This window comes from Dermacentor albipictus, chromosome 1, assembly GCF_038994185.2.
Source record: "Dermacentor albipictus isolate Rhodes 1998 colony chromosome 1, USDA_Dalb.pri_finalv2, whole genome shotgun sequence".
NCBI lineage: Eukaryota > Metazoa > Arthropoda > Arachnida > Ixodida > Ixodidae > Dermacentor > Dermacentor albipictus.
Window position 1 is genome coordinate 387,769,171 of NC_091821.1, and position 27,770 is coordinate 387,796,940.

At 41.9% G+C, this 27,770-nt stretch overlaps 1 protein-coding gene across 2 annotated transcripts; it reads left to right on the plus strand.

Moving 5' to 3' along the window:
• The first annotated feature begins 92 nt into the window (after positions 1 to 92).
• On the plus strand, positions 93 to 24,876 carry Rab6 (RAS oncogene family member Rab6). 2 transcript variants are annotated; one of them, XM_065450507.2, is made up of 8 exons: positions 93 to 324; positions 2,556 to 2,614; positions 4,584 to 4,637; positions 6,578 to 6,683; positions 7,910 to 8,021; positions 8,805 to 8,898; positions 12,166 to 12,229; positions 20,678 to 24,876. In XM_065450507.2, the coding sequence occupies exons 1-8, from the start codon at positions 255 to 257 to the stop codon at positions 20,743 to 20,745; spliced, it is 627 nt and encodes a 208-aa protein (XP_065306579.1). In that variant the 5' UTR covers positions 93 to 254; the 3' UTR covers positions 20,746 to 24,876. The 2 variants fall into 2 exon arrangements, with proteins under 2 accessions (XP_065306579.1, XP_065306578.1); XM_065450506.1 differs by lacking the exon at positions 20,678 to 24,876 and adding an exon at positions 18,239 to 19,039 and having other exon boundaries at positions 96 to 324.
• Positions 24,877 to 27,770: the final 2,894 nt, after the last annotated feature.

A 27,770-nucleotide genomic window follows, 5' to 3' on the forward strand; every position in this document is an offset into this window, starting at 1 on the left:
CCGCTCCGGCTTCTCCACAGATGGCGGCACTAGTCAAATCGATCTGCGTGTGAGGGTAGGTGTTGAGAAATCCTCGACGGCAGACGCCCAGAAAAGAAGAGACGAAAAAAATTGCGCAGCGTCTGCCGGTCTGCCACTGGGTTTTGATATTCGACGGGCCCAAAAAATATCTGTGCGGGGGCTCGTGTCCCCAGGATACCTTGTGCGCGTGTTCGCCGGTGTGTGTGATTTTTTTCTTGGGCGAAGGAGTAGTCATGTCCAGTTCGGGTGATTTCGGCAACCCTCTGCGAAAGTTCAAGCTTGTGTTCCTGGGAGAACAGAGCGGTGAGTCGAACTTTTCCTGCCCCTTCCACGTAGGCCGGTCTGTGTCTGTGGTGGTGCGGGCGTGACGCGCGGTTCCGCAATCGCCTCAAGAAGTGCGCGTCTCATGGGCGCCCAGTTTGATTTTGCTTCGTTTTAAGTCGGCGCCGCGGGCTCTTTCTTCGAGTGCCTCAGCCCAGAAAGCGAAAAGAATCTCGCTCCAGCTTCGTTGTTTCGCTTGGCCGCGAACAGGGTCCCGTTGCGGTATACAGGGCTAGGCCTATGCTGTCACTTTGAGGATTCGTTCCCTCGACGCTCCCAAAGATTAAAACTAGGCGTGTGTATTGGAACCGGCCTTTATTTTTCTCGCTAGGCATGTTACGACGTCTGTAAAGTGTGCAGTAAAATGTGTACCGAGTACCAAAATTGGTGTAGCAGCGGTGAAGGGTCCACGCCTCCGCGCTCTGTTTCGTACTGTTTTACCGATCGGTCCGCCGGCTCGAGCGCAGTGCTCGAGCAAAATTCGATGGACATGACGACGTTGCGTTTCGCGTGAATTGGCGTAGCGCCTATCTGCCCAGGGCGCTGTCCGGTGACCGACCGGAATGCGGTCACTACTTTTTTTTTTTTTCGCTACATGAAGCCGCGCGCCTGTAGAACAGGTGCGACCGCATCTAGAGCACGGGTGCGCATCTGCAAGTTATAACTGTTGCTTACCCCTTGCCTTAAGAACCGTCATAAAGCAAATCTTGCGCATAGGGAAGCTGCATAGGCAAGTAGTTAACGCAGTGACGTTAGCGTATTGGTAAAATACAGACGACGGCCGCGATAGATTTTACTTTCGTAGCGTCCGCTGGTCGCTGTAGGCGGTTGGCTGCCGGGTAAGAAAAGAAGCGTGGGCGTAAGTGACCTCGGCAGGAGGGAGCTGGCTTTACGGGTATATAGAGAGAGGGGAACAAGAATGGTTAGAACAAAAACGCACCAGCAAGAAAGGTGCGCGGATGAAAGCGACTAACCTAGTTTTCTTTTTACCGATCGTGTGAATGGAGTGCGTGCCGCGGTTCCAGGTCCATTGTGCGCTCCCGCGTGAAGGCGATTTGGGCGCATGATTAATATGCTGTCAGCTGGTTACGTTGTCTACACGCCACCAATGCGGAAGTCGCCGGCCCAGGCCGCTGTGCACCGGGTTTCGGTTTCCGTTACTCTCCGCGGTTTATATATAACAGCGTGAAGCCGCAGTATTACTTACGCGGTAGACATCTTCACACCGTAGGTGACAAATAGGACAGCATTTCTCGCCCGCAAGGCTGCTTACCACACATAACCAACACATATATAATGGTGCATAATGTTGAACTGACATCAGTTATTACGGCGATTTTGTTAAAGGGTGATGGGCAAGGTGGTTCACCGAGCCTCACGCGAATGTGTTCGACAAGACGCATTTTATTGCGGCCTTGTTTTTTTTTTTCATACATCTGCGTTCTTATTTTGTAAAGCAATTTGCTCATTTAGGTCAGTCTTATCACTATTGTGCTTATCTGTTTTATGCTGCCTGTCTCACTGGAAATGTTGCTCCAGGATGTGGCAGCACTGATATGATATCATAAGAAAGGCCAGAGTAAGTTGCTGGACCATATCAGGAACAACCTTGCCCTTGCTGGTATTTGGGCAGTATAGAAAATAACATATGACTGATTCGCTGTAAAAAATGCACATGTTAGCATTCAGTAATCATGTGCGTCTTATTTAGTATGAACAGTGGGGTGCATTGTTTAAGTTACACCCAAATGTGTGACTTTAATTTTTCTGCCACCCTAACTGCAACTGACTGCAGAAGCAATTTCAATACACTACACCGGTGAGCAGCAACGTAGAAAGGAGTCAGAGCTACCAACCACAAGTTATCTGGTGCAAGTGTAGGTGATTTTACTCTTGCGAGAGAGGAAAATTTGGATGTGCTCTGCACTCAAGTGTTCCCTTTAACAGGGCATCGCTCTGTATATGTGTGCAAGTTTATTGCTTTCACAAAGTAAAACTGTCATCATAATGCAACATCTCACTCAGTTTGACTGCTGAGAACTTTGGTGAGACTTTCTGAAATCTACGGATTCTCGTAGTACTGATGTCAGTGTTCTGTGTGCTTGATAGTATACATATGAGGGTCAGGTGCTTTGAAGCTACTTCTTTTGGTGCACTTACTCATAGCGTACAACCTGTTGCAATAAAGTGAAAATGTTTCTCTTTTCTTTCAGTTGGGAAAACTTCCCTCATTACACGTTTCATGTATGACAGCTTTGATAACACATACCAGGTGTGTCCTATATTTCCCATCACTACATCTGTGTGTGTGCTGAGAGAGAGAATGAACTTTATTGCTCACTTAATGGGCTAAGCTGAATGCTGCGTTGAAAGAAGTTGGTGACTGCTTATGTCAGCATTTTTGTGAGATACAATGTAGTGTGTTCTGTGATAAGCCTGTCATGAATGGCCTTTTCTTTTCAACACCCTTTCAATCTTGAAATGGTCTTTTGTGGCATGAAATGTACAACATTAAAAGTAGTATCGCATGTTTTCTAAGAACTATTTTGCTTTCACAAAACTTTTGTCACATGGAATAATTGCATACAACTTAACACTGATAAGCTTTTGCAGAATGTGCAAAACTTGACCAGTGTGATGTTAAGTAGCATTCTAAAAGCCTCTGCTCCAAGCGCTGGTCAAGCTTGAGAAATTACCTACATTTAGCAGCTGCCCATACAACTAGAATGATAGCTATCATGCTGCCATACATTAACAATAAAGTTCATGCAAATGTATCTGAAATGTCAAGTGGTGTGAGTGTCTCAAATGGCTTCCTTTACTGTGTTGCATAGGTGCCGCAAAAAAACAAAAAAAAGACAAGAAAACAGTACAAAGAGTACAAAGCAGGCAGTGAGGCACAGGTGTTTGCAGTGGCATACAGTGGTGTTGTTTGTGACTGACCTTTCCTCCCCGCAATGTTATCGGGCAGTCTGGTTCTTTATTATACATTTGTGTTGTTTTGCTGCAACATAGTTAATGGGAGAAGACTACTCAAATGCCTCACTCCAAGTATGAATCACATGTTAGCTATATTGTAGTTTCACTTAATAAGCTATTTCACGAACTTCATTTGTATAAAGCCTGAAGGTGCTTCCTGAATATCTAAAGACAAATGTGTTCATGTATGCACCTTCTTTTTTTTATTGCTGTGGCATCTGCACTTATGAGCTCCGTAGAGCTTATGCACTTAGCATGATATATTTAGTGCTTTGTGGCTGTAGAGTATTTTTGCTTTCACAAAGCAGTCTTTTATTACTGTTTTTTCTGGAAGGGTACACAATGATTGTTGAAATATACTTGCTCATGCTAGAATGTCTGCAAACCCCATCACGGTCCATCTTTTTTGACGTACTGAACATTGCAAAAACACACCTCTGAATTCATTACTAGTCGTTACTAGTTGTTACGAATTAGATCTTAGTGACAGAGTTACAGAGCTACTTGCTGCAACTTTAACTTTGTAACTGTGATGTAGTTATCACAATGCACTTCACTGTGCAAATGTTGCTGACTCTCGTGTGACAAAGTGAATGAGAATTTTAGGTTGTCATACTGTTTGCCTGTGATGTACAAAGGTTTGCCAATATTTTGATGCACTCCATCGCACCTGATGCTGATTTTGCCTGTTAAAATGCTGCAGAACATAGTAATAAAAGGCAGTGGTCTTGCGAAACCCATTCTCAGTTTTTTTACCCCCTTGAATTGTTTTCAATCCAGGTTTTATTAATCAAAATTCATATTATATTTGTTGCAAATAATACAAATGTATGCATATACAGAAGGAGATGCCACAGTGTAATCACTGTTGGGGCCTCCTGTGCAAGTGAAATGGAAAGGATAAAAACAAAGCAAATAAAAAAAGGGGTTACATTGTATGAAAAGTACAAAAAATAAAACCATAATTAACAGCATCAGTACACAGCAGTTCAATAAGGTAAGACATGTTAATATTGACAGGTAAATACAATTAATTATGATTTAAAAAGTTAAAAGCAACTAGTTTTGTAAAGTCTTGTGCAGCACTGTTTTTTTTTTTTCTTTTTTTTTCAGGCACCTTTAGCCGATGCATTTTGCGTAGCATGGCTGCAAAAATATGCCTCTTTATTTGCAGATGAAAAACTTGTAATCATTTCCATGTGGGCATTGTACAGCAGTTTGTTTTCGTTGTAATCACTGAGTTCTCTCCATTCTTCTCACAGGCTACAATAGGCATAGACTTTTTGTCCAAGACCATGTACCTAGAAGACCGCACAGTAAGTTTGCTACCTCATATTTTCATTTGGCGAACAAGTACTTCAATGTCTTGTATTTGTCAACTTGCTCATATGTCAAGGCGAGAGAAGCTGCACACCTTGGTTGTGATGCCCTTTATTAATTTATATTTGCTTTTCCTGATGCTTGTTATATAATCCTTGACAAATCAAAGCTACTGAAACTTATTTCTACAGTGTAAAAAGCTTTGAAAGAGTAAAAGAAGCTGGATATAAAGTTTGCAGTCCCACGTTCTTCACCATATTTACCATTTTTAGTAAAGCATCAAACGCTGATTTAGAAGTACTATGCTGGTTACCTTCACCCTTGTGGACTACTGTATCATTAAAATTTGACTTCTATAGTGTATGTCATTCCAATAAAAAAATGCTGCAATATGCCTTCGAAATAGTTAAAAGCATACATAGTTTATCTGCTCGCTTTGCTAGAGCATTCTTCATTTTCATTTACTCGCATGTATTATTTTCATACTGTTCTGCAACAGTGGGAATCAATTGCAACAAAGAATTGAGGTATAGTAAGGGTTAAAGAATAATATGCAGAAGACAGATAATGTTCAATAGCCTGGCAAGGGAACAAGAATTCATGATCGCCAGTCAGCCTTTAAAGTCTGTGCAGCAGAAAGTTTATCTAGGCTCAGTTATTGAGAGGAGAAGGAAATTTAAAGAATAAAAATGGGTTTCTGTGCATACGACAGGCATTATTAAATCCTGACTTGGAACCCGCCATGGTTGCTTAGTGGCTATGGTGTTGGGCTGCTAAGCACGAGGTCGCGTGATCGAATTCCGGCCATGGCGGCCGCATTTCGATGGAGGCGAAATGCGAAAACACCTGTGTACTTAGATTTAGGTGCACGTTAAAGAACCCCAGGTGTTCCAAATTTCCGGAGTCCCCCACTACGACGTGCTTCATAATCATAAAGTTGTTTTAGCACGTAAAACCCCATAATTTAATTTTGAATCCTGACTGGGAGCTTACTACAGTCATTGAAAAGTGTATGATCATTGCATTCTACTGGAGCTAATATATGGGGCAGAAACTTGGAGGTTAAGAAAAAGCTCTGGAACGAGTTAAGGATAGCACAAAGGGTGATGAAACAAAAAATGCTTGATGCATTGTTAAGAGAGGAAGAGAGTGGTGTGGATCAGAGAGCAGGCAGGGATAGCCTATATTCTAGTTGACATCAAGAGAGTAGGGCAGGCCATGTAATGCACAGGGCAGATAACTGGAAGACTTTTAGTTACAGAATAGGGGCCAAGAAAACGAAGCGCAGTCTAGGTTGCAAAAAAATTAAGTCCGGTGACGAAATTGGAAAACTTGCAGGCGCTAGTTGGAATTAGCTAGCACAAGAAAATTGGAGTGATTATTATTATTATTATTATTATTATTATTATTATTATTATTATTATTATTATTATTATTATTATTATTATTAGCAGTAGTAGTAGTACTAGTTGTGTACTGGAAAAATTTTTGTGCCATTGGCATCTGTCAATATGACCCAGTGCCCCTGAGCAGAGTCCAGTTGAAACTAACGTCATACCAATCATTCTTAAGTCCATAAAAGTCCGTCATAGTTTAAGTAAAGAGCATTTGAGAGATACACTTATTATTGTACTGTATTTTTTTTTTTTCGTCTTTTATGGTACCCCTTCCTTTGACCAGTTTCTCAAATGTAGTGAACAGGTTACAGAACAGAGAGGAAGGCTAATCCTTGAACATATTAATGGCTTATTGTTAGCATGGATATCATTTTGCATTAACTTGTTGGACATGTCTGTAAGCTATGCTGAAAAGAAACTTCTCATCACTATCTTTAATTTTACAGTAGTTTAGTTATGGAAGCAACATAAAGAGCACCTCTGCAAAGGGTATTGGTGAATCTAGTTTCTTCCTTTCATGTGCACACTTTGTCTTGCAGGTTCGTCTACAGCTGTGGGACACAGCAGGCCAGGAGAGATTTAGGAGCCTCATTCCAAGTTACATCAGGGATTCTACTGTCGCTGTAGTTGTTTACGACATAACCAGTGAGTTGTCACCATGTTCTGCTCTTAAATTTCTCTTGGATAGAAATGTTTTAGTGCCATTAAGGTTTTTTCCTGAATCAGCGTGAAGTGATCCTCCATGTGATTTGCAACACTTCCAAGTTTTGTTTTGTAATGATTTAGATTTTTGTGCACAAGGATACCTTCAAACAGCGCAGGGGCTGACCATGTTGTGCATTTAAATTCATCTTGTATAATCTAGTGTGCATGTTTGACACGTCATTTCAGTGCTCTCAGATGGTTGTGCAAAGCAATTAAGCTGTATTCCACAGACAGTTTTGTACATAGTAGCATTTTTCAAGCTTTGTTACCACTATAGCAGCTTACTTAGTATCCCAGGAAAGCTTAGTTTCTTATGGAACAATCTTTGAATCTGTGCACGGCACACTGTTAAAGACTTCCGTGTGCTGTATTCCTGAGATCTGAGTTTCTGTGGGGGAAGTGGTCTTTTGATATTTGATGGACGCGGAACAGATAAATTACCATTTGCTTTCAGTGGAATAGATCTGCGGCAATAGGGAGCTTAGAAATAGTGGACTCGAAACTTGTGCCATGTCTGCCTTGTGTTCAGGATAGCCCAAGCAAAGCTTGTTTGATTTTATTGATCAATCGATTGATTGATTAGTCAATCAATAGGTTAATCTTCATGCATGTGCAGTGCCACATTGGGGTATACTTCCCCATTTACAACCACTGTTTCTACAACTTCCTGTTTGCTCTCGCACTACAACTTTAGCAGTAGCGTAAAGGCAAATAGACTTAACAAGGAATTTTCATGTTCCAGTCGTCGTTCGGTTGGTGTTATGCTGCTAAGCACGAGGTCGCAGAAAATCCTGGCCATTGCAGCTGCATTTCGGTTGAAGCGGCATGCAAAAGCACCCATGGGCCGTGCATTGGGTGCACATTAAAAAACGCCAGGTGGTCAAAATTAATGTCGAGTCCTCAACTACAGCATGCAGCTGCAACTTCGGCACTTAAAACCCCAGAATTTAACCTTTTTTTTAATCGCTGTTCAGTTTGTAGTGATGCATGAAAAGCAAATCTGATATCCATCAAGTAATATGACAAGCATGCATCTTGATCCTTCATTTTTTTTCTCATGTGCTCTTCTCAGTGTTAACGTTCAGTGAAGTTGTCAAAGATTATTGGCTTCTCTGGTTTAAATGATCCATTTATCAACAGTCAGTAACAGTTGTATCCTATTTTAGATGCCAACTCATTTCATCAAACATCCAAGTGGATAGATGATGTGCGGACGGAAAGGGGGAATGATGTTATAATCATGCTTGTTGGCAACAAAACTGACCTCTCTGACAAGAGGTAAGTATGTGTTTGTGCTTGCGTTAGATGGTGCACAGTATGCGAGAACGTAAGAAATTAAGTAAGAACCTTTTATTTCTGGTTTTATATATATATTTTTAAATTGAAAGATAGAAGGATAAAAAATTTGGTGCTTTATTCAGGAAGGAATAGTGTCTGTGGAGGGTGTTCCAAAGCTCAAGTGTTTAGGTTACTTTTCTATTGATGTGAAGAATCGACAGCAAAAGAATGCATATTTTATGAGAAATGGAGGACTTCATTTTCATAAACAAGTCATAAGGAACAAAGAAAACACTGTCAGCTCGCAGTCGTCTTTGTATGTCAATTACTGTTATTTTTCATGGGTAATAATACATATTCCACATGTAAGTGTTGCATTTTCCTATGTCCATACGAGGCCTGCCAGTCCTTGTGTAACATACGGCTTTGTATGCTAGAATAAAGGAAGTGCATGCTGTAGCTTTGGTTTTGTTTTAATTATGTGGTTGTCGCTAAACTACGTAATGGAGTCATCTGTCACCTAGTTAGCTTATCTCCTGATTAATCATAATTTACATCTGCTCTCTGAAATGTCCCACATTGCATGATATTTGTAGTTTCTTTATGATTTCATGTACTTTGTGGTCCTTTTCTAAGTTTCATGCTTAATCACGTAAAGTTGTCTCACAGGCAAGCTTAATGTAGTTGTTTGAAAAGTTTAGGTTTAAGTGTCTGGTAGATGCACATGCTAGAGCACTTTTCTCTGAGATTTCTTTTAATATGCATTCTATGTTTTACTTGCAGGCAGGTGACGACAGAGGAGGGCGAGAGGAAGGCAAAAGAGCTCAATGTTATGTTCATAGAAACCAGTGCAAAGTCTGGCTACAACGTCAAGCAGGTAGGTGAACTATGCCTTCTCGACGAGAGGAGATAAGTGATGTTCTTCAAGCACATTTCTGCACACATTTAATTTATCGTAGACAAGATATAAAATGCTCGTATTGCTTTTCATATCATGAGAAGCCAACAAACAAAGACACCAAGGACAACAGAGGGAAAATTATTTGTACTTACTAATTGAATTAAAGAAATGATAAATGGCAATGAAAGTGGATGAAAAAACAACTTTCTGCAGCTGGAGAACGATCCCACGTCTTCGCATTACGGGTGCGATGCTCGCGCACATGCAGTATTGCACATGTAATGTGAAGACATGGGATCGTTCCCAACCTGCGGCAAATTGTTTTTTCATCCACTTTCATTGCCATTAATTCATTATTTCTTTAATTCAATTGATAAGAACAAATAATTTCCCCTATGTTGTCCTTGGTGTCTTTGTTTGTTGGCTTCTCATGATATGATTAATAAAAATCGGCCCCTTGATTAACTCCCTTTCTTCTTGTCCTTACATAATGAGAGTCTCGAATCCGGCAACATTGATGCCTTCAGGTAACGTGTGGGTTTATTGACCAGTTGCCTTCACCCAAAAAGATCACGTACTCCTGACACCTGTGGCAGAAAGGATATTCCGAATTCACCACCAAGGTTTGTGAGTGGTGGCACTGGCTAACATTCCCAAGGTTAGTTCTAGTAGTAAAACCATAAATACCCAAGAAAGCGGATGGGGAAACGGCGCCGCGGTAGCTCAGTCGGTTAGAGCATCGCACGGGTATTGCGAAAACATGGGATCATTCCTCACCTGCGGCAAGTTGTTCGTTCATCCACTTTCATTGCCATTAATTTATCATTTCTTTAAATCAGTTAGTAAGTACAAATATTTTCCCCTGTGTTGTCCTTGGTGTATATAGGTGTATATAGGTAAACTGGAAAAATCCTCATATACTTCGCTTTAATTGCAAATTAAGAAACCCCGAATGGTCAAAATTAATCCGGAGCCCCCTACTGCAGTGTGCCTCACAATCAAATCACAGTTTTGGCACATAAAACCACAGAATTCAATTTTTTGAAGAAAGAGTTGCAGACATTGTGGTAAGAACTTGTGCACCGACATTTTTGTTTAGACGTCCAGCATAAAGTTCTCCACTGAATGTGATTCGAGCGCCAAAGTTGTGGGGAACTGCATCACCAAAATTTTACACGTACTCCATCAGAGTCGGCGGACTGGTGCAACGTCTCAAGTTATCACTTCAACTCTCGCAACTTACCCCAAGGAGGTGGTAAGCAATAGCACACTAATGAAGCAGAAAGTTTCTGTGGAGCAGGCAAGGAGAAATGTCTGGTGTTCAACAAGTATTCGGTTCTTCAGCGATTTTCACTAGGAACATCTGACAATTTTGTACTGTATCGCCAATTAATTCTGTCCATTGAAAATTTAGTCTCGCCACATTTCTTGCGTCTTCAAAACCGTGACAAGCATACAGCTGCAGAACAAGTTAAGAATTTTAACTTCTCCAGTGAGTTTTCTCAAGTTTGCAGAATGTGGATTCTATGCGACAACTGCAGGTGCATCAGATATGAGAACACTATTTCATATTGTAGCATGCTTAAAAAGCTACTATCCAGCCACTTGAAAAAATGTGCCAGATGTAAAGCGTGGCAAAAAACAATGAAAGAAGTGAACTCGCTATGCAACGACATAGCAACACCAAGGGCGAACACCCAGTCTACCTTCCAAATCATTTTACTAAAACACTTTCCATGTATTACACAGCGTTGCAGCACAGGTCCTATCCAGGGTGTTTCAAGATGTGTGTGACAAGCCTTAAATGTTATTTTCATAAGTGCTGTTGTTTTTCATGCACTATCTCGGTGTGCAAAATTGTGCACACAGCATTTGAAGGGGATATGTCACTTAACCGAAACGATCGTAGGAAATGTCAGCACATGAATAAAAAGAAATGTTTTCTTTGTGTGGGTTGAGGCAGGACTTTCCTTGCAGTGTGTTTGTGCCGTTAATTGTGAACTACAATAGCTGCACATTAATAAAAACAACACAGTTGGCATTGTAGCTTTTCTCAAGGGCTGCAATTAAAGTTTTTTCGCTTGCGGATATCATTCATTTAACTCGCATATACATACAATGTGTGCCATTGTGAGTCATGCTGATGAGTAAATAGCAATGAAATATATATGGTACATACAGCTTCAGTTCTTTATTATATATGTTTCATAGAAAATGAAAAACAAACAATCTCGAATATCTCTGGCATGGGTAGTAACTTGATAGGTTACAGGTTCTTAATAGCTTATTAATTTTCAAGCATTGTAACACTGTAAAGAAAAAAATGTGGACAACTTGTAAAAATCCACACTGCTTTCACGAAGCATGCAATTTGCCATCAGTTCACAAATTAGATGGTGGAACTGCTGCATCTTAGATGCAGTGACAAAAATCATTGCTAGAGGAATTCAGGAAATCTTGCTTCTGATTGTGAATGTATTGTTTATACAGGTTTATGTGCATGTGTGTGGATTGTGGTTGGTACAGTATGGTCTACTCTTAAAGAGAACACTTCGTGAACATGTGAACTTTGTAGTTACTTTGCTTTATTGTAAACGAACTCCCCTCTGTAATGTTTCAGCCCTCAGGGTAAATAAATAAATAAATAAACTTCATATGAAAAGAAGTGCTCGATATGTCTCGATAAGTACACCTGCAATGGTAAAAAAATTATTGCCAAGGCCTTTGTTCCTAAACCAAGCTACAGTCAGTCTCAAAGTACTAATTTAATGTTCCTAACAGTGGACCTTATTGTATGTATTTGAGGCCACAATTTTGTAGTTGTCTTTGCAGTGTTTCTTGTTATCCTGCAAATCAGTACTTCATAAAAGCACTGAATTGGGACCTTAAATTTTTTACAATTTATTTATAGATCTTTGAGGTGAGTGTTTAAAAATTGTTTAATGAAAGCTTTTAGCAAAAGTCCCTAAAACATTCCTTTACAGCTGGGTCCTTACTATGATCATTTTACTATGTAGCTTCCTTTAACGTACATTCCAATTCGGAAATTTACTTTTTCTCATTTTCAAATTAATCAAATGTCTCAAAGACAAATCAAGCTGTTTCTAGAAAATCTAGATCTGTTTTTATTTTATTCGCCTTGTGAATCATAGGAGTAATTTTGCTGCGACTTATGCCACATATTATCATGGCATGCCAAGCAATCCTGTGAAATCAAGCTGAATCCACCTTTCTGTCATGCAGCTCTTCAGACGTGTGGCAGCTGCCCTACCAGGAATGGAGAACACGGAGCGAACGAAAGAAGACAGTATCCTTTTAGCATTCTGGTTTTCATGTTCGATGAGTGGCTACTTTTTCTTGTGTACGTTCCCACTTCTTTTTTTTTTTAAATGGTGTCATTCCCTTCGGTCCACATTTTCTAGAAGGGTAGGAAAGGCAAGCAAGTGGTGAGCTAAGTAGCCTTGTTATTAATGGCCGGGACTACCTTATATGCTGGCACTTGGGCTTCTTGAGGGCTTGTTGTGACGTTTACCAAGGTTTAGTTCATTCCTTGCCTCACTTTCTTTTTTGTTTTACATGCCATCAAATACATTTCAGTGATATTTAGCGTGTCATACCATTTGATATAATTTTATTGGGAGTCAAAAGGAGGCACCACAATAGTAATGTGCTGAATTAATGCAAGTCAAGTTCTCATTAACCTCAAGTAGCCACCCCATTTCAATTTCTGGCACTTTTGATGTAGCATTGCGTCGCACTGTGCTTTTGCAGACTGTGTCTCTCCTTCTTTTGTACTAGACTATCTTCGTTGCACAATTTTTGTGCCCATTGTCTACGAAAGACCTGGACACAGGGGTCAATTCTGACCCACTGTTGGGGGCTCAGTGGCTGCTACATTTTGCCGCTAAGCACGAGGTCGTGAGTTCTGTAGACATTTTCATATAATGAGAACCTCCTCTCTGTACTGTGGTGTGGGAGCACAGAGGCATGCACGGCAGCATCTGCAGTGCTTTCGCGCAGGGGTTCATGCGCAAGTCGCGCATCCCAGAGAGCGTTATGGCAACGCCCAGGGCACTTTCTTCGAAAAAGTTTGGGGCTGAATTTAAAAAAAAAGAATGTGTTAAGTTTAAGTGAGCCCCAGGCGGTCGAACTCAATCCGAAGCCCCCCCTCCTACTGCAGTGTCACTCGTAACTTACTGCACAGTTTTAGGATGTTCAGCTTTGCAGTTTGAATTGAAAGTTGTCAGTACTGCCGAGGATTTAGCTTCGAGAGTCAAGGTGGCATACACATATTCCCACTGTTTTGTTTATACACCAATGCCAGACCACATCTTTAGGACAGGTCAAGAAGGCAGTACCATTTTCTTCCAGAAGGGTATTTCTTTCTTGGCATTAAGTTGGTACAAAATCGTAGGTGGAGGACACATGGCGCTTACTTGGCATTCTGAATGACCGAAGGGCCAACAGCACACCCTGGCCACCGTCCTAAACATAGGTTGAGTGCAAGAACCTTCACATGAAGTTCCAGCACACTTTTTAGGAATACCGAAGAGGTCGGAAGTAATGTGTAAATCTTTACTGCGTCTCTTATATGCAGCTCGAATGTGGATTTGAAACCCCATCATTTGTGTGAAAATGCACCTGCAAAGCTGTAACTGGGGCAGCTGCTTTCAGACATAGATATAGCTACATGGCCAGACCAAAACAGGTTAATGTAAGCAATTAAAATAATTAAGAAAATAATCTAGGCAGCTGTAAAAGTGAAAGTGGGGCCATCCAAGGACTCAAAACCAACTACTACATCTGGCTAATTTTGGGCATATCTGCCGAGTGACGGTGCTTGGTGGCTGCCCGTACATGTTATGCCTCATGACGACCACAATGTTACAGTGGCTCAAGTACATGCTGCTGCATATTAACCTTAGTTTCTGATAACATGACAGATAAGAGCAGGAGATTATCATTGCCATCATGCTGACACTGAGGTTGTTTTTCAAGGTTGCCTATGTGGGCCCACAAACCATGGGCTGTTGAGCATTGTGTCCATAGTTCAAACTACGGCTTGAGAACTGCGAATGAGTTAGGCAATAAATATGTAACAGTTGTGACTTTCTGTGATGGTGTTTCAGCTGGTGTCAATGATATTACTATTGTCTGCATTGGAAATGCCACTCCATCAAATGCATCTCGCTCCTTGACATATTGCGACTGAATTGGTGAAAGCTAGAATAACATTGGTGGTGTGTGCTGTGCCTCGTGCTGTTAGTTCAGTTATGTGGTAGCAACCTGTCCTTTTTCTTTCTCCTCTTATTTATGTACTTTTCATTTATGGTAAGATAACAGTTCACTCAAACCATCCATCCTTGTGCAGACAATTAGGTATACTATGTGCCAGGAGGTTTGCCACACAACATCCATCCGTTTTATGCAGTGACTGCTTCAAGCTACAATAACGTGCAATACCATTCAGCCCTGAATGTACTGCACGGTGTGAAATGAACATAGTGGCGGCATGCTGAAAGCACGTTGAATGTGTTTTCCACACAGTTTCCACTTCATCTTCGCATGGTCTTTGCATGTGTTATCGCTTCACCGAGTCATACACAGTGAATGGATGTTTTTTTCCCTATACCTGTGCAATTCTGTGCACTCATATGCGAAAACTTCACCAGTCCTGTGTTGTAGCCACGTAGGGAGGTAAAAAAATGGTGCTGAACTATGCTTTAATATAAAACTGCCGTTGCTGATATCCATTGCTATGTACCTTTGTCAGATTATTCTTTCAGCACTCGCAAACAGCTGAATGCATGAATGATCAGGTGAATAATTTCTGCGGCAGCATGTACCTGTAATCTCATATCCTCCCATCCTGTGCACTGACACAGGCCACGCATCGCAGCTGTCACTAATGCAGTGAACTCAGAAATATCAGTCATGCACGCAGACAAAGAAAACGTTGATTCATGTATTGAATCCTTAACAGCTGTTCTCTGTAAAGTTGAGCTTGCAGCATTTGCAGAGCTTCAGTCAGGCAGCCATGCTTATGTGACGAGGCTGTCACATGTTGCTCAGTCGTTGTGTGAACACTGGCGGCTCCATTACTTTAATTGTGGCCAAACTTTAGGGAGGCTTTCATATGTGATTACTAGCACACCTGTCAAGACATTTATTTTTAGAAAGTATATTGGCACCAGTTTTCATTGCGGAAAAGGTTGATGGGCTTTCATTGTCATGGGAATGCATCTGCAAGGTAGGGCGAGATTGCGGGTTTCTGCTTCGGTCATGATGACCACTTTCTGATAGGCGCAAAATGCAGAAGAGCTTGGTTATTGACATTCTGAGATATGCTGAAGAAACCGAGGTGGTCAAAACTAATTCACTCACACCGATACCATAGTTAAACTGTCACTTTGGAGCACGTAACTCCAGCAGTTATATTTGGTATTTAACCCCACAAAGCCCAACATATAATTTTTGATACGCTGAATTTGATGCTAAAAACTCATACTGAAGTGTTGGAAGCCCAATGTAGAGCTCATACTAGCATGTTTGATATGCTTAAAGCAGTTTTCAGTTGTTTGTAGTTAACCAAATGAATTACTAATTAATTGCCATACTAATCAATTTTAATCAATTATTATTTTGCTGTTTTTTAATGCCAGTATACTTGCCATGGCCAGAGATAAATGTGAACACGTGATTTTAATTTTCTTTGATGTGAGATCGTCTTCAGACTTTGTGGGGTTAAGGTGTATACAAATATTTATCATATTATTTTGGTGCACCATTATTGTCATTACAAGCCCTCATAGATAGACCCTAGTGTTGCAGCTCAATTTCCTATTTAGGGGCACGTTAAAGAACCCTAGTTGTCGAAGTTAATTTGAAGCCCCCCATCACAGCATATGTGTGGCTCATTAAACCCCATATTTAGAAGTGGGGCTTCTGGTGGCACGAAAATGTCTGTTGACGGAAAGCAGAGGTAGACCAACCTGATATGAACCAGACCGACCTGATGTGAACCATTCTGTTACGCTCTGGTATTACTGTGTGATCTTGTGTTTCGCTGATAAAATCAAAATTGTGACCACTTGTGGCTAATATGTAAATTGTTTTGCTAACTCTAACATTGCAGCCTTCAGTAGACAACTGGAATTACACTTTGTCTATCCCCACAAACAGTATGCTGCTGATTCGTGAACCTGCGTTTCCTTGTCTGTCCTAAAACAGCCGGACCGTGCTGTTCATGTGCAGTTTGGTTCCCTCGATTGCGTAGCTGTGATCATAGAGAGAGAGAGGTCATATGGGAAAGGCAAGCAGGTTAGCCAGGCTGAGCCTGGTAGGCTACTGAAGTTCTGCACATTGTATAGAGGCTGCAGCACTTTAGGACACCTTCATGCAGTAGTATTAAAGAAGGAAAATAGTTGGAAAGACTGTTGTGGCATGTACAGGGCAGTCTACTGAGGGAACAGGCAAACACTGTGGCTGAGACTTTGGTGAAAACACTCGAGCTACAAATTCTGGCATAACCTGCTTCAATGTGCCATGCACAGAGAGGAGCTAGAAATGCCTACCACTGCTATGAAGTCTGGATGCTTCCAGAATAGTGGGGGAGTAATTCACATATGCATCTGGTTCGCCTGTTTCCTAAGAGTGGGCTGCACTGTATACTTGCCCACAAAATATTGGAGGGCACGCGAACTCGTGGCTGGGCTCCACGAAGCACCAGTGTGGCTGCCGTGCAGTGCCGTGCAAAGCAAACCTGCGTAGGTGCAGTGATGCCTAGAGGCATGGCTTCGTGTCGTCTGCTGCAATATTTGGGCACACCAACAGAAATGTCTGCTGGTACCGATGATGCACTGTACTAGAATTCATATGGTGAAACTACCGTCTGTTGGTGCATGGCATACAAATGTAATGCTGTCTTTCCACAACAGCAATGTACTGCTGAAAGCAGACATTCCTCATTACAACACAGACGCAGGCTTGGCAGGCCCAAACAATGTACATAGTACATGACACGAAGCCCTGCCTTTTGGCATCACAGTGCCTGCAAAAATTTGCTGCATTGCACAGCCACAGCAGTTGCATTGGCACTCTGTGGAGTGCAGGCATTTGCACGCCTTGCAATAGTTTATAGGCGGCTGCACTTTGTCATTGCCTTATCATGTTACACCATCATCTTGCCTGTCTCTTCTTTGCCACCTTGCTTCAGCGAGGTGTGCTTGTGATGGAATGCTGACACTGCTTTGCTAATGGCACTGCCACCTACAGCAATTGTGTTCTGCAAGCATGTCTGAGGCACATGAAATGTTGTCGGTGGCTTAGCACAGTTTCACAGCTGCATTCTTACTTGTACTGTTGGCTTAGGGTCTTGCAAAAAGTGAGATCATCAGGCTGTTTTCTGTTTGCTGTAGTGCCCTTCTTCTTTGTGGTTATCTTGCAGTTGACTATATGTTGTTGTTTTTCCCCTTTTTTCACAAAGTGTCTGAATCTTGTGCAGCATGTGTTGCCTATCTTTCTGTTCCTTTTTGGCTACTCATTCTGGTGTGTGCTGTTTTCTTGCTCATTGTCGCTATGGTTAGTTTAGTAGGGCTGTGCGAATATCGAATACTTGAAGTATATTTCGTTAGCCATTGTTTGACTCTGGTTTCAAAACTGCAGCTTGATCAGGTTGGAATGTAGTAAAACACCCACGCTGCAGCGGTATTATTGAAGACTGAAAGACAGGAGACGGCCAAAATTATCAGAAGCCATTAAAACTATGAAACTATGATGCTCCTTGTGCCCTAGATGTAACCCTTGGGACATTAAATCTTATCAGTTCTTCAGTCATCTCTGGTCTCGGCAAATATGGGTGTACATACATGGTCTTAACTTACACATAATAATTAGATTCTGTAGTGTAAGGATAAGTGTTGACCGGTGAACAAGAAAACAATGATACATGATTCCTGAATACCTGTTACTCTTGTCAATGTAAGGCACAGGTGCACTGTGCATCTTCATTCTGGCTGCCCTATGTCACTTTAGCCGTATGTGAATAGGCGCATAATTGCTTGCCTCGGGAGTGCGTACAAGCACTATTTGGTACATTCTGTTCGCACTCAAATTTATAGCTGAAATGGTCAGTTCACCTTTGATTCGCACATCCCTATTATCTGATTGCTACTGTTCCTGCATGCAGCATGGTGTGCATCATCTCACACTCTTTTTTTTTTGTTGCTTATTTTGGTTTGTCATGTTTGTTTTCGTTGGTCTCCTTGACTCAAAGCCCCTTCCCCTTCCCATCCTCTGTTTCCCTCTTCACCACCAGTCGTGGACGTCGATCTCAAAGATGGCCCCACGGAAACGCCGCGTCCCGAAGGCGGTTGTGCCTGCTAAGGCCGGGCCTGCATGGAAAAAAAACCGAGAGAACGAAAAAAAAAGGCAGCCACGCCACACCCGCTGCTCTGCTGTGCCGCACTTAACCCGTCCACCACTACCGCCATAACGTGATGCGCATCGTTATACACATGACACACAGACACGCAGTTTATCTCTGGCATTTGTATGGCAGGCAGCGTGTATTCGTGCGTACGATCAACATCCAGTAGGCATGAGCAACTGCTGATCTTCAAGTGCTACCGAGTGCGTTAAACAGTGATGAAAAATGAGATGAAAAGTGGGAATACAGGTGCCGCAGGTGGTACTGATGCAGCGATCTTTCTTTTTTTTTTTTATCATGCTCTTGGCAAGTTGGCTGTAATGTGGTGTGCTCTGTTTTCTTGCGGTGGTTTAAGCTGCAGGCATTGAAAGTGCGTGCATGTGACGTCAGTGCACACGAGTTAGCATCTGCTGTAGAGAGGCGAGAAACACGCAGGGGCTTTTGTAATTGTTAGCTATTTGGGTGCGCTTTTCTACGTCTAAACTTTTATTTAAGCCTTTCTCAAATCCGCTCTGCATTTGCAGGAGCAGCCATTGTTCACTTCTTTTTTTCTTTAAATTCTAACAGGCACTTGCGTGCTTGAAGTTTGTCATACTTCTACGAGTTGTTTGTCTCTCATTGATCTGCATTACTTTGTCATTCTGTGTCCCTGTTTGTTCTCATTTTGTAGAATATAAATTTTTTTTCATACTTCTTGGCATTCTTGTCTGTGTAAAATTGCTTTCTTCCAAGCTGTTTACTGGCAGCTTTTGTTGTTTAAGGAAAGTCAAGTTCCTGAGCACATATTTGAGGCAGAGGCAATGTTAGCACCTACCATTTGAACACAGCGTTGGAATCCAAGTCTAACTGCAAGTTGTGCAAAGCTGAATAGTGTTGATGCACCTAGGTGCGAGCCATGATTGCACGAAACATTGGTACACGATGAGAGCTCACTGTGCTAACGTATAGATCATGTTGACGACCATTTAACTGGACAGATGTGCGAGGAACGCTGGCCGCGGACGTAATCTGTCACATTTGCAGACTGCTGGTGCAGATTTGTGCATTTTCCCCTGTGTAGTTCTCTGCCCAAGTTTATGTTGTAGAAATGACTGCAAGCACTAGAGTTTTGTTCATTGCACATTTTTCACAACAGCTTAGTCTCAGATTGCATCTGCGAGTACACTTTGGCTGCCAATATTGTACCCTGGTTAGATTGCAATGCAGTATTTCACCTTGCACCGTCCTTGTACTGGAGTTGTTTTAAAAAAGATTTGCATGGCCATTGCTACCATGCTTAAACCTTGTAGCACTTCCTGTAATTCAATATTCAGGTGATACCAAGCCACATACTTCATTGACCGATTGTGTGCCTTGCATGTTCTGCACAAGTGAAGCTTGGCCTCCCCTGCACATTGGGTCTAAATTTAAATAGTTTTCAGTCATCTTAAATTAAGAAAACATCAAGATGGCAGTGGTACTGCCTTGCACCAAGTTGTAGCTCGCCTTGTGCTGTTTCCACTTGGGACGAATCATATTCTGCAAAGTTGAAGGGGAGGAAAAGCTCTTGCATTGAGTTTGCATGCATGCCCACTGCAGTTCTATTTATTGCAGCGTTTCCATTGTTTTCCAGCAGTCAGCCAAGGTTTATAGACGAGAGTAGTTCCACCTTGAAAACATTTTAGGAGATATCAAGCTTGCATTGTGCCTCATTCTTCTAAATCTACCAGGTAGGCAGAAATGAGACAATTGGAAGATCTGATTGTACTTTGACAGTGCTGTGTGGCACTGAACTTTTTGTCACACGTCAGTCTTCTGGTTTTGCTACCATCTGCTGTATGGCTGAATGATACATGTGCCCTCCCGCAGCAGCTTTTCAGGAGTCATGGAAGAGCTGAATGTCTTCACGACACAGGTGCGCAGCCAAAAGGCATCCAATTGATCATGCGCACATGTGCATAGTGTATTCCTTTATACCACGTGTAAGTGGTATTTGAAAAAGTTGGACTGCAGACATGCAAAGCTGCATTTCACAAACTGTTAAAAGGTGGAAACTTCGCGGAGCACTTAAAAGTAAAATGCAGAAAAGCAAAGTACCTTTTGCTTCATTTTTCTGAAAAGAATGGCTGGCCTGTGTGACATTGCAAGCTGGTGTTTGCTTGTCAAGTTAATAACGCAGCCTTGGAGAATAGAGAAACTATTCCCTACACTGTGCCAGGCTGTGCACTTTGAATGTCAATGGTGTGGTGGCTTTTTTTCCCACCTACCATCACGCGAAGAAACTGAAGAAAATGAAGTGTGTGTGTGTTTGCGTGTGGCAGTCACCTTAACTCGTCATCCCTCCACCAGCTGTTCCGCTGAAGCCCCAAGAACCGCCAAAGGTGATGAAGGACGAAGAAGGCAGCTGCATCTGCTAGAAAATGAGACATAGGCTTTGTCCAAGAAGCTGCAGCCGTTGCTTTATTTCCACACCCTGTTGCTCCCCACTGCTGCCATAGCTGCTGCTGCTACTGCTGCTGCACGTGCAGACAGAGCTTTTTATGTTGCTTAGGAAATCGAACTTGCAGCAGAGGTGCACGATTCAGGGTGAGAAGAGTTGTTTTTGAGGAGACAAATGAGAGCTGCTAAGTATCCTGTGGCTTCCGAAGTTTGCAGACCAAGTAAGATGGCTTGCACTGCAAGCTGTAAGGAGTACTGACATGAACTAGCAGTGGAAGATCCACTGGCAAGTGCCAAAGCACCCTAGGTAATTTATTATGTAATACCCGTTTCTACAAATTTGCCTCTGTATTGGTACCAAGGAGGCATATACACAGGCTTGCTTTGTGTGATTGCTGTGGTTGCCACATGCAACTGCAGTCCACAAGAATCGTGCACAGCACTCGCGTTTGTTTTCTGTGATCAACATCACCATACCCAGCCTTTCCATCTCTGTAAACCAGAAAATTTTCCTCTCTGTCACGATAACTTTAGGGAGCGTTAGCTTGTCTGTAAACATATTAGCACTTGGAAAGCTACATGGCAGCAACAATGCTGGTAGCGACATCTTGTGGCACATAGTTTAACTGGAGAACACAAAAAGGTAGTACTACTGCCGTGACCTATGTTCCTACTTAACTGCTGGCGTAAATCATTAGTAGTGACATAATCATGAACATGCAGTCCTTGCGATTTTTCTTGAACATATTTTTCAAATGCATTGTAATGGGACTGTGTCACCAGGTGTCGCTACCAGCTTTGCTACCTTAAAGCCCCTTACACTTCGTAAAGTAGTGCCACTCTTTGAAGAATGCCGCCACCTCCTTGCGCGTTCAGGCCGAGGCCGACGCCACGTCACTATTGGCCTAATAGCATCACATGGGCCCTCACGTCGTGCATCAGCGCCATTTTTGCTCGAGAAGCGACTACGGAGTGGCAAAGAGCACATGTTCGCGCCGTTGCTACACTCGAGCAGTGTAGGTGGCGCCACGGTCGAGAAGGGAGCATGATAGAGAGGAGACACAAGGAGGAGTGAAGGCGGAGGAGGAAAGTGTCGCTACTTTACGAAGCTTAAGGGGCTTTATGCTACCTGGCTTGTGTAATCCGTAAACAGTGAGTAGTTTATAGACAAGCTGAAATTCTAATGACACCTAGCAGTTTGAGACAACTTTGTGAAATTAAACTAAGCTTTTTGCAACCTTCAAGTACTTGCTAAGTGTGATCCTCTTGCATGACAAGAAGCACATGCTAGAGTCTCCAACTTTGAAAGTACATGTCAGTACTCCTTTAAAATTGGCTTAATACATTTGCAGTGTTGTGTGGTGAAACACTTTTTTTTTCTCATTAAGTGTGAATTCAGCAGTTCTTTCTGCTGCCACTGAACAGATTGCATTGCAAGCTCACAATTTGGATGCACAAGTTTGCTTTGCTTGTGCATCAAAGTCTGATAGAGCAGTTACATGGACTGCACTGTTGAGTAGCCATTGCAGAGTTTCATAGCTGTAAGCAGTAGAGGCTTGTATGTTACAAACTGCTTAAAATGATGGTGGAACAACAGTTTAATTAATATTGTTTCGTTTTGCTTTTGCACTAGTGTACTGAATGCTCGGGCCAGGTTTTTTCTTGTCACTTAATTGAGCGACGTGCAAGCAGCAGTGTTGATGATGGGGCGGGTGCACTTTTTCACATTTTCAGCATTTGTCCATCAAAAATCATGTATGTCCATGTGCAATTAAGTTTGGGCAACTAGAGAAAAGTATTCACTGCCGAGTAAAAGGACTTTGTGTGTGTTAAATGCACGGACAAGCAAGTTATTGCCTTGGTCTGTGCTGGTCAACGTTGAGCATTGGAAACTTAAAACTGTGTCGCAAGCATTGCTTTGCCATAATATCATAGAGGGAAGACACATCCAAGCACACTTAAGTTTAAAGGGAACTCAAAACGCATTTTTATCAATATTGAACATGCACTTTAGTGAGTGCACTGCCTTCCAGACAGTATACTATTCCTGCAAAAATGTTCGAAAGCGACTTAATTGCAAATGGAGATATAAAGAGCACAATGCTTACTTACCCCATTCCTTTTCAACACATTTCCTCTTGGCTGGTGTGATGCTGATAGTGATGTTGTTCCTATTGCTCCTTACTTCTTTCGGCAGTGCATTTATGGTAACCCTTAAAGGCTAGCATCCGACAAAAGTGCTCAAAATTGACAAAAAAGTGGTGACAGAATGGGTTAACAGTAGCCGCTTCCCCATTCACAAGAAAATTGGAGGGCTGTACACAAATGTGCCAGCTTTCGTTGAGTAACTCGTGATCCACCTAAGAGCTGTTGCACAGGTGTACGACGTCATAGATGGGGGCACTATGGGGGTTTCCTTGAGCCACAGGACAGAGGGAGAGAGAGAACTATTTTTTACACGAGATTGTGGGCTCTCTACTGCATGCAGCAAATTATTGACTCACATGTTCACGGCAGCGTTGGCTACAGATTGGAAACGTTTCCTTGCTGTGTTCAAAAACTTGCAGTGTGCAAAGTGCCATATCGCACTTTCCTGTGGCAACAAATGCTAGGCGTTTTTCCGCAAGAAGCCTGGCGTACTTGTAACTGGTGATGGTCACTTGCATGGTCTGTGAACTTCTGCCACTCAGCATACATTCCTCGTGATAAGTTACCCCCCTCCTTTCTTGTTCTGAATTGTTATTGTGCAGTTTCTACTTTGAATTGCTGCAGCACGTTTTTGTCCAGTATCTGTTCCCAGGAATGCAAGAGCAGCTTTGCCTAGGAATGGAAATCCTTTCTAGTCCGACATCTTTTATAAAAGTCTGAAAGATTTTACATGTTTATAAACAGTGTGGAAGGGTAGGAAGGTGGTCAACAATCAACATGTGATGACGCTCGCACTGCTGTACGCAGTTGTCTTTATGGTGATAATTTCTTCCCCTTCTCATTTGATGGCTGTTCTTGTTAAAAGTAGGCACAGCTTGAATTCCTCATGGCACTTGTGATTTCTATGTAGGCAAAATAATAATATAATGGGGTACCATGGAACTGGCTGTCTGCAGGTTGACAGAGCATTTGTCATAGCAACTTCAACTTTGAGAGGGTCTGCAAGCTAATTTAGCCTGAATGGCAAGGACTTTGAAGGATCAGTACTTGAAAGTTCTCGTAGAGCACAACTTTTCATTCATGAGGTGCTGCTGTCTGGGAAATGCTGTCGTAGGCTAGTAATCCGAGTATTCTTGTACTGTTTATGCAGTACAACTACACTGGATTATCTGTCTGAAGCTAGGGACACCTGTACAGCTTTGTTTTATACAGGTTGGCCGTAACACTGCACTAGGCAGCTCAATTGGAAAGCTTCTGCAATAATGATCCAAGATGTCGATGCCATAGCTGTTAAAAGCTATCTACTGAAGGCAGCAGCTATTTGATGAAATAACCTTCCCTTAGTCAAACAGAACACACTGAAATGAATATTACTTTTTAGCCTAAATGCAGCCCAACGGATTAATTACACCTTAAGAAGATTGATTTCACTCTCTTTAGGAGTGTATGGAATGCTATAGAACACAAAGAACATCTTGTGCAATTCCTGTTGGCAGAGTACCCAGCACATGCATTTAAGAAGAAGAAATGGACATGGGAATGAGTCATGCGCAATAAAATTGTACCCTAGCAAGTGTTAAATTATTCAGTAGATTTAGCATAAATTCTTTAATGGTGCTATTTCCAACATAGGTTAATCATTTCCTTGCAGCAGACGGTCAATGAAGAGTGCTAAAGTCTACTTCAGCCCCTTGCGTTTGGGCTTTGTTTGTCGAGCATATTATTTATTTCGATGTTATCAACTTATTTACCTTCTATGCTTTCTACTCATGTGCGCTAAGTATGTCTGAGAACAAGGGACTCATTTTACCATGAGGAGCCGCAGCTCTGTACATGGGCAAGAATGATGGTGAATGGTGCAAGGCTACTTATGGTTTGGAGGAGTTCTGTCCAACAAGAATTTCTTTTTTTTAAATAAATGTGGCCACAAAGGCTTTGCAGAGCAATTGGCTACCACTGCACGTCTGTTGTGTGTGTTTTCAAGCACTAAGGTGCGTTTCGTGGTGTGTATTATGCTTCTGCTGAAGCGGTGTGCTACACAAAGTGCTGAACATGGTTATAAATATGTGCCACAGACACCTGTTGTATCACTTAGCAGTCCATGTGAAGGTCTTTCCTTGAAAAAAAAATTAGCTATGCATGTTTTCATTTTTGTGTGCTGCATAACACTTTTATGCCCCCTGACTACTTTGCTAAAATTCCGTAACTTTAAACCTGTTCAATATATTTATTTTTTTTTCCAAATTTGAGATAGCCAAGCATGTTCAATTGAAACTGCTCAGTACAGTCTGCATGACCCTGTGGTAATATGGAGGAACTTGTACATTTTTGCCGCCTCGTATCGCATGCTCCAATTTAAAAAAAAAAAAAGAATGCACACACACACAGCAAAATGCACTATGGCACCAACTTAAAGAAGTACAAAAATTTTAAAAATCAAATGACCTATGATAATCTTTAAACTTGAATAATATATCCCACAGGATGCTGTTTTCTATTCGTAGTTGTCAACCTTGGAAACACCTTTTATCCCATGATATGTAGTGCTTTGGGCAATAACTCTCCTATTAATAAGACCTCGACTCGAACCACTTTGACTCTATCCAGTGCAAGGCAGCATCACCTCGGTTGAAGTGGTTGCTGAACTACAAAACACTTTTTTGATGCTTGAGAAACTTGTCTCCATTTATAATAAGCCTTTGAACACCTGGTTACGAGTTCTTACCTGAGGAATCGTTGAGGAGCAGTAACTGCTTCAGTTGAAGGGCAGCACTGTCCTCTGCTCGATGAAGTAGAGAAAAATGTTTGAGTCAGTGCCCAAATGTGAATGCAGAGATAAGCCCATTTAAGTTTTGCTAAATTGTACTACGAACTTCAAGACTTCCAACGGTACTTGTAAAGGTTTTGTTTCTGTTTACGTTCGTGTAATTGACAAAGACATTTATACCGAACATAATTTAAATCAATGGATGAAGCAGCAGATAACTAAGAAAAATGCAACTCTATGGTAATGCTTTGATAGCATATAGGTATTCACGTGACCACACATTGACAGCTTGCTTATAGACAAATGCACTTTGTTTTTCTTGAAAAACATGGTCATTTCAGCCTTCTGTGGTCAGTTACTGCAGTTTTGCAACATACGCAGTTATATGCAGTTGTAAGCTTATGCAAGGGATTGCTTGATTTCTATATGTGCAGCTGTCGAAGGAACAAACATGAAAGTGAATTAACACTCTCAAATGGCTAATGCTGCATCCATTCATATGCTATTGTTTGACAAGCTAGCGTGCATGTGAGACACCACACTCTCCAAAGAACATGGAATGAAAGAAAGTTTGAAATAGGATCTATTGTGCTTAGGGCCTTCTGTTAGTTCATTTGCTTGTACATAATGGTGCAAATACTCTGGCATTTTAACTACATAAGACTTACGAGTGCACCCCCTGCTCGGGATCCCTCGACTCATCATCAAATGCTTTTAATGAAAACCCATAGTTTCCCACGATAATTACTAGGGGGAACTCTGGCAGTGCAATTGTTCAGTCAGTATGGGAATGATGGGAAGTATATAGATTTGTCTGTTATTCGTGCTTGTGGATTCGTGCTTTTGGCTTTGTTTATTGTGCTTTATATGCCTTCATTGTCTTAAATTTCAGAGCAATTTAAACTTTTTGAAGCACAGAAGACGCTGCGAATATGCACGCTGTTACTAATTACTACTACTCCTACTACACTACTACTAAACGCTACTAACTGCAACAATTCAGCTTGTCAAGGTGTCCAAATCGAAGCGTGCCAAGCGTCTCAAGGCGCTGGCTTGCCCGCTATAATTTCACAAGGGCATTTTTAGTCATTTGCTGATGCAAGTTTCCGTGGCATAATGGTTTCAATGTTGGGCTTCTGTGCTAGAATTCCCTTGTTCGAAACCTGAAATTTACAAAGTCAAGAAGCCGTTTGAAGCCAGAATGACGAATTTTAAGCAAATCCATGTACTTCGCATAATTCCCATGCTGGCTGAACAGCCCCCGCTGCAGCTCCGGTATACACTAGCGTCGGAGTACCCTCTAGCAATTACTGCATGAAATTCTGTGGTAAAGCCGACCAAGTTTCAGCCAAGCTATTCAGTCTTGCCAACGTGGTCCATTAAACAGCTGTAACATAATACAGGAAAGAAAACTGCAGCACATACTGGCCTTACTGGGAATTCAATGGTACATGTTTTGACTGCGGCACTTTACCAACAAATCTGCAAGCAAATTGGTATTCAGCATGTTCTTGGGGAAGCTATTGCAGCTTCCAACGATGGTGACACTGTCGTAGGAAGAGCTTGAGAGTACAAGCAATTCTGTCTTATCACCCACCACTTGTGACTACTGATGGCAAAAGAACTGTGCGGAAGGCATCAACAATGACTGTCAATGTAAGCGAATAGCTGAATGTTTCTAGAAAGCTATTTGCTTTGTTAATAGAATGATACGCTTGATGGTGCATTTGTGTACTGTGAGGATATTTAGGTAACGCTCATTGTATAGTTGCGTAATTTGGTAGAGAGTGCAGCTGTTAACCTGCATATCTGTAGCTGTATTATGGGTAGCTTACATATAAGTCAACTCGTCATGTGTGCGTCATCCCTATGGAGTGGCACCGTGGAAGTATTTACATGGTAGGTGACCCCCATCCATGCAGCCATCCTCCTCCCGACGGAGCCCTCTTGCAACTGCCACGAGGGGTGAGGCTGGCAGGAGAGGAGGGCTGTTCTGCCTGACCACTCCTCTGCAGCATCTGAACCATCTGAACTTTCAGACATCCCAAAGCACATTTGCAACTGCACATGCATTTCGAAGAATTAGTT

Bases quoted from the DNA above. Each gene is read 5' to 3' on its own strand.
- Rab6 (XM_065450507.2), top strand. From the start codon at position 255: ATGTCCAGTTCGGGTGATTTCGGCAACCCTCTGCGAAAGTTCAAGCTT. The intron at 325-2,555 runs GTGAGTCGAACT...CTTTTCTTTCAG, and splicing joins GTTCCTGGGAGAACAGAGCG to TTGGGAAAACTTCCCTCATT. The intron at 8,022-8,804 runs GTAAGTATGTGT...TTTTACTTGCAG, and splicing joins ACTGACCTCTCTGACAAGAG to GCAGGTGACGACAGAGGAGG.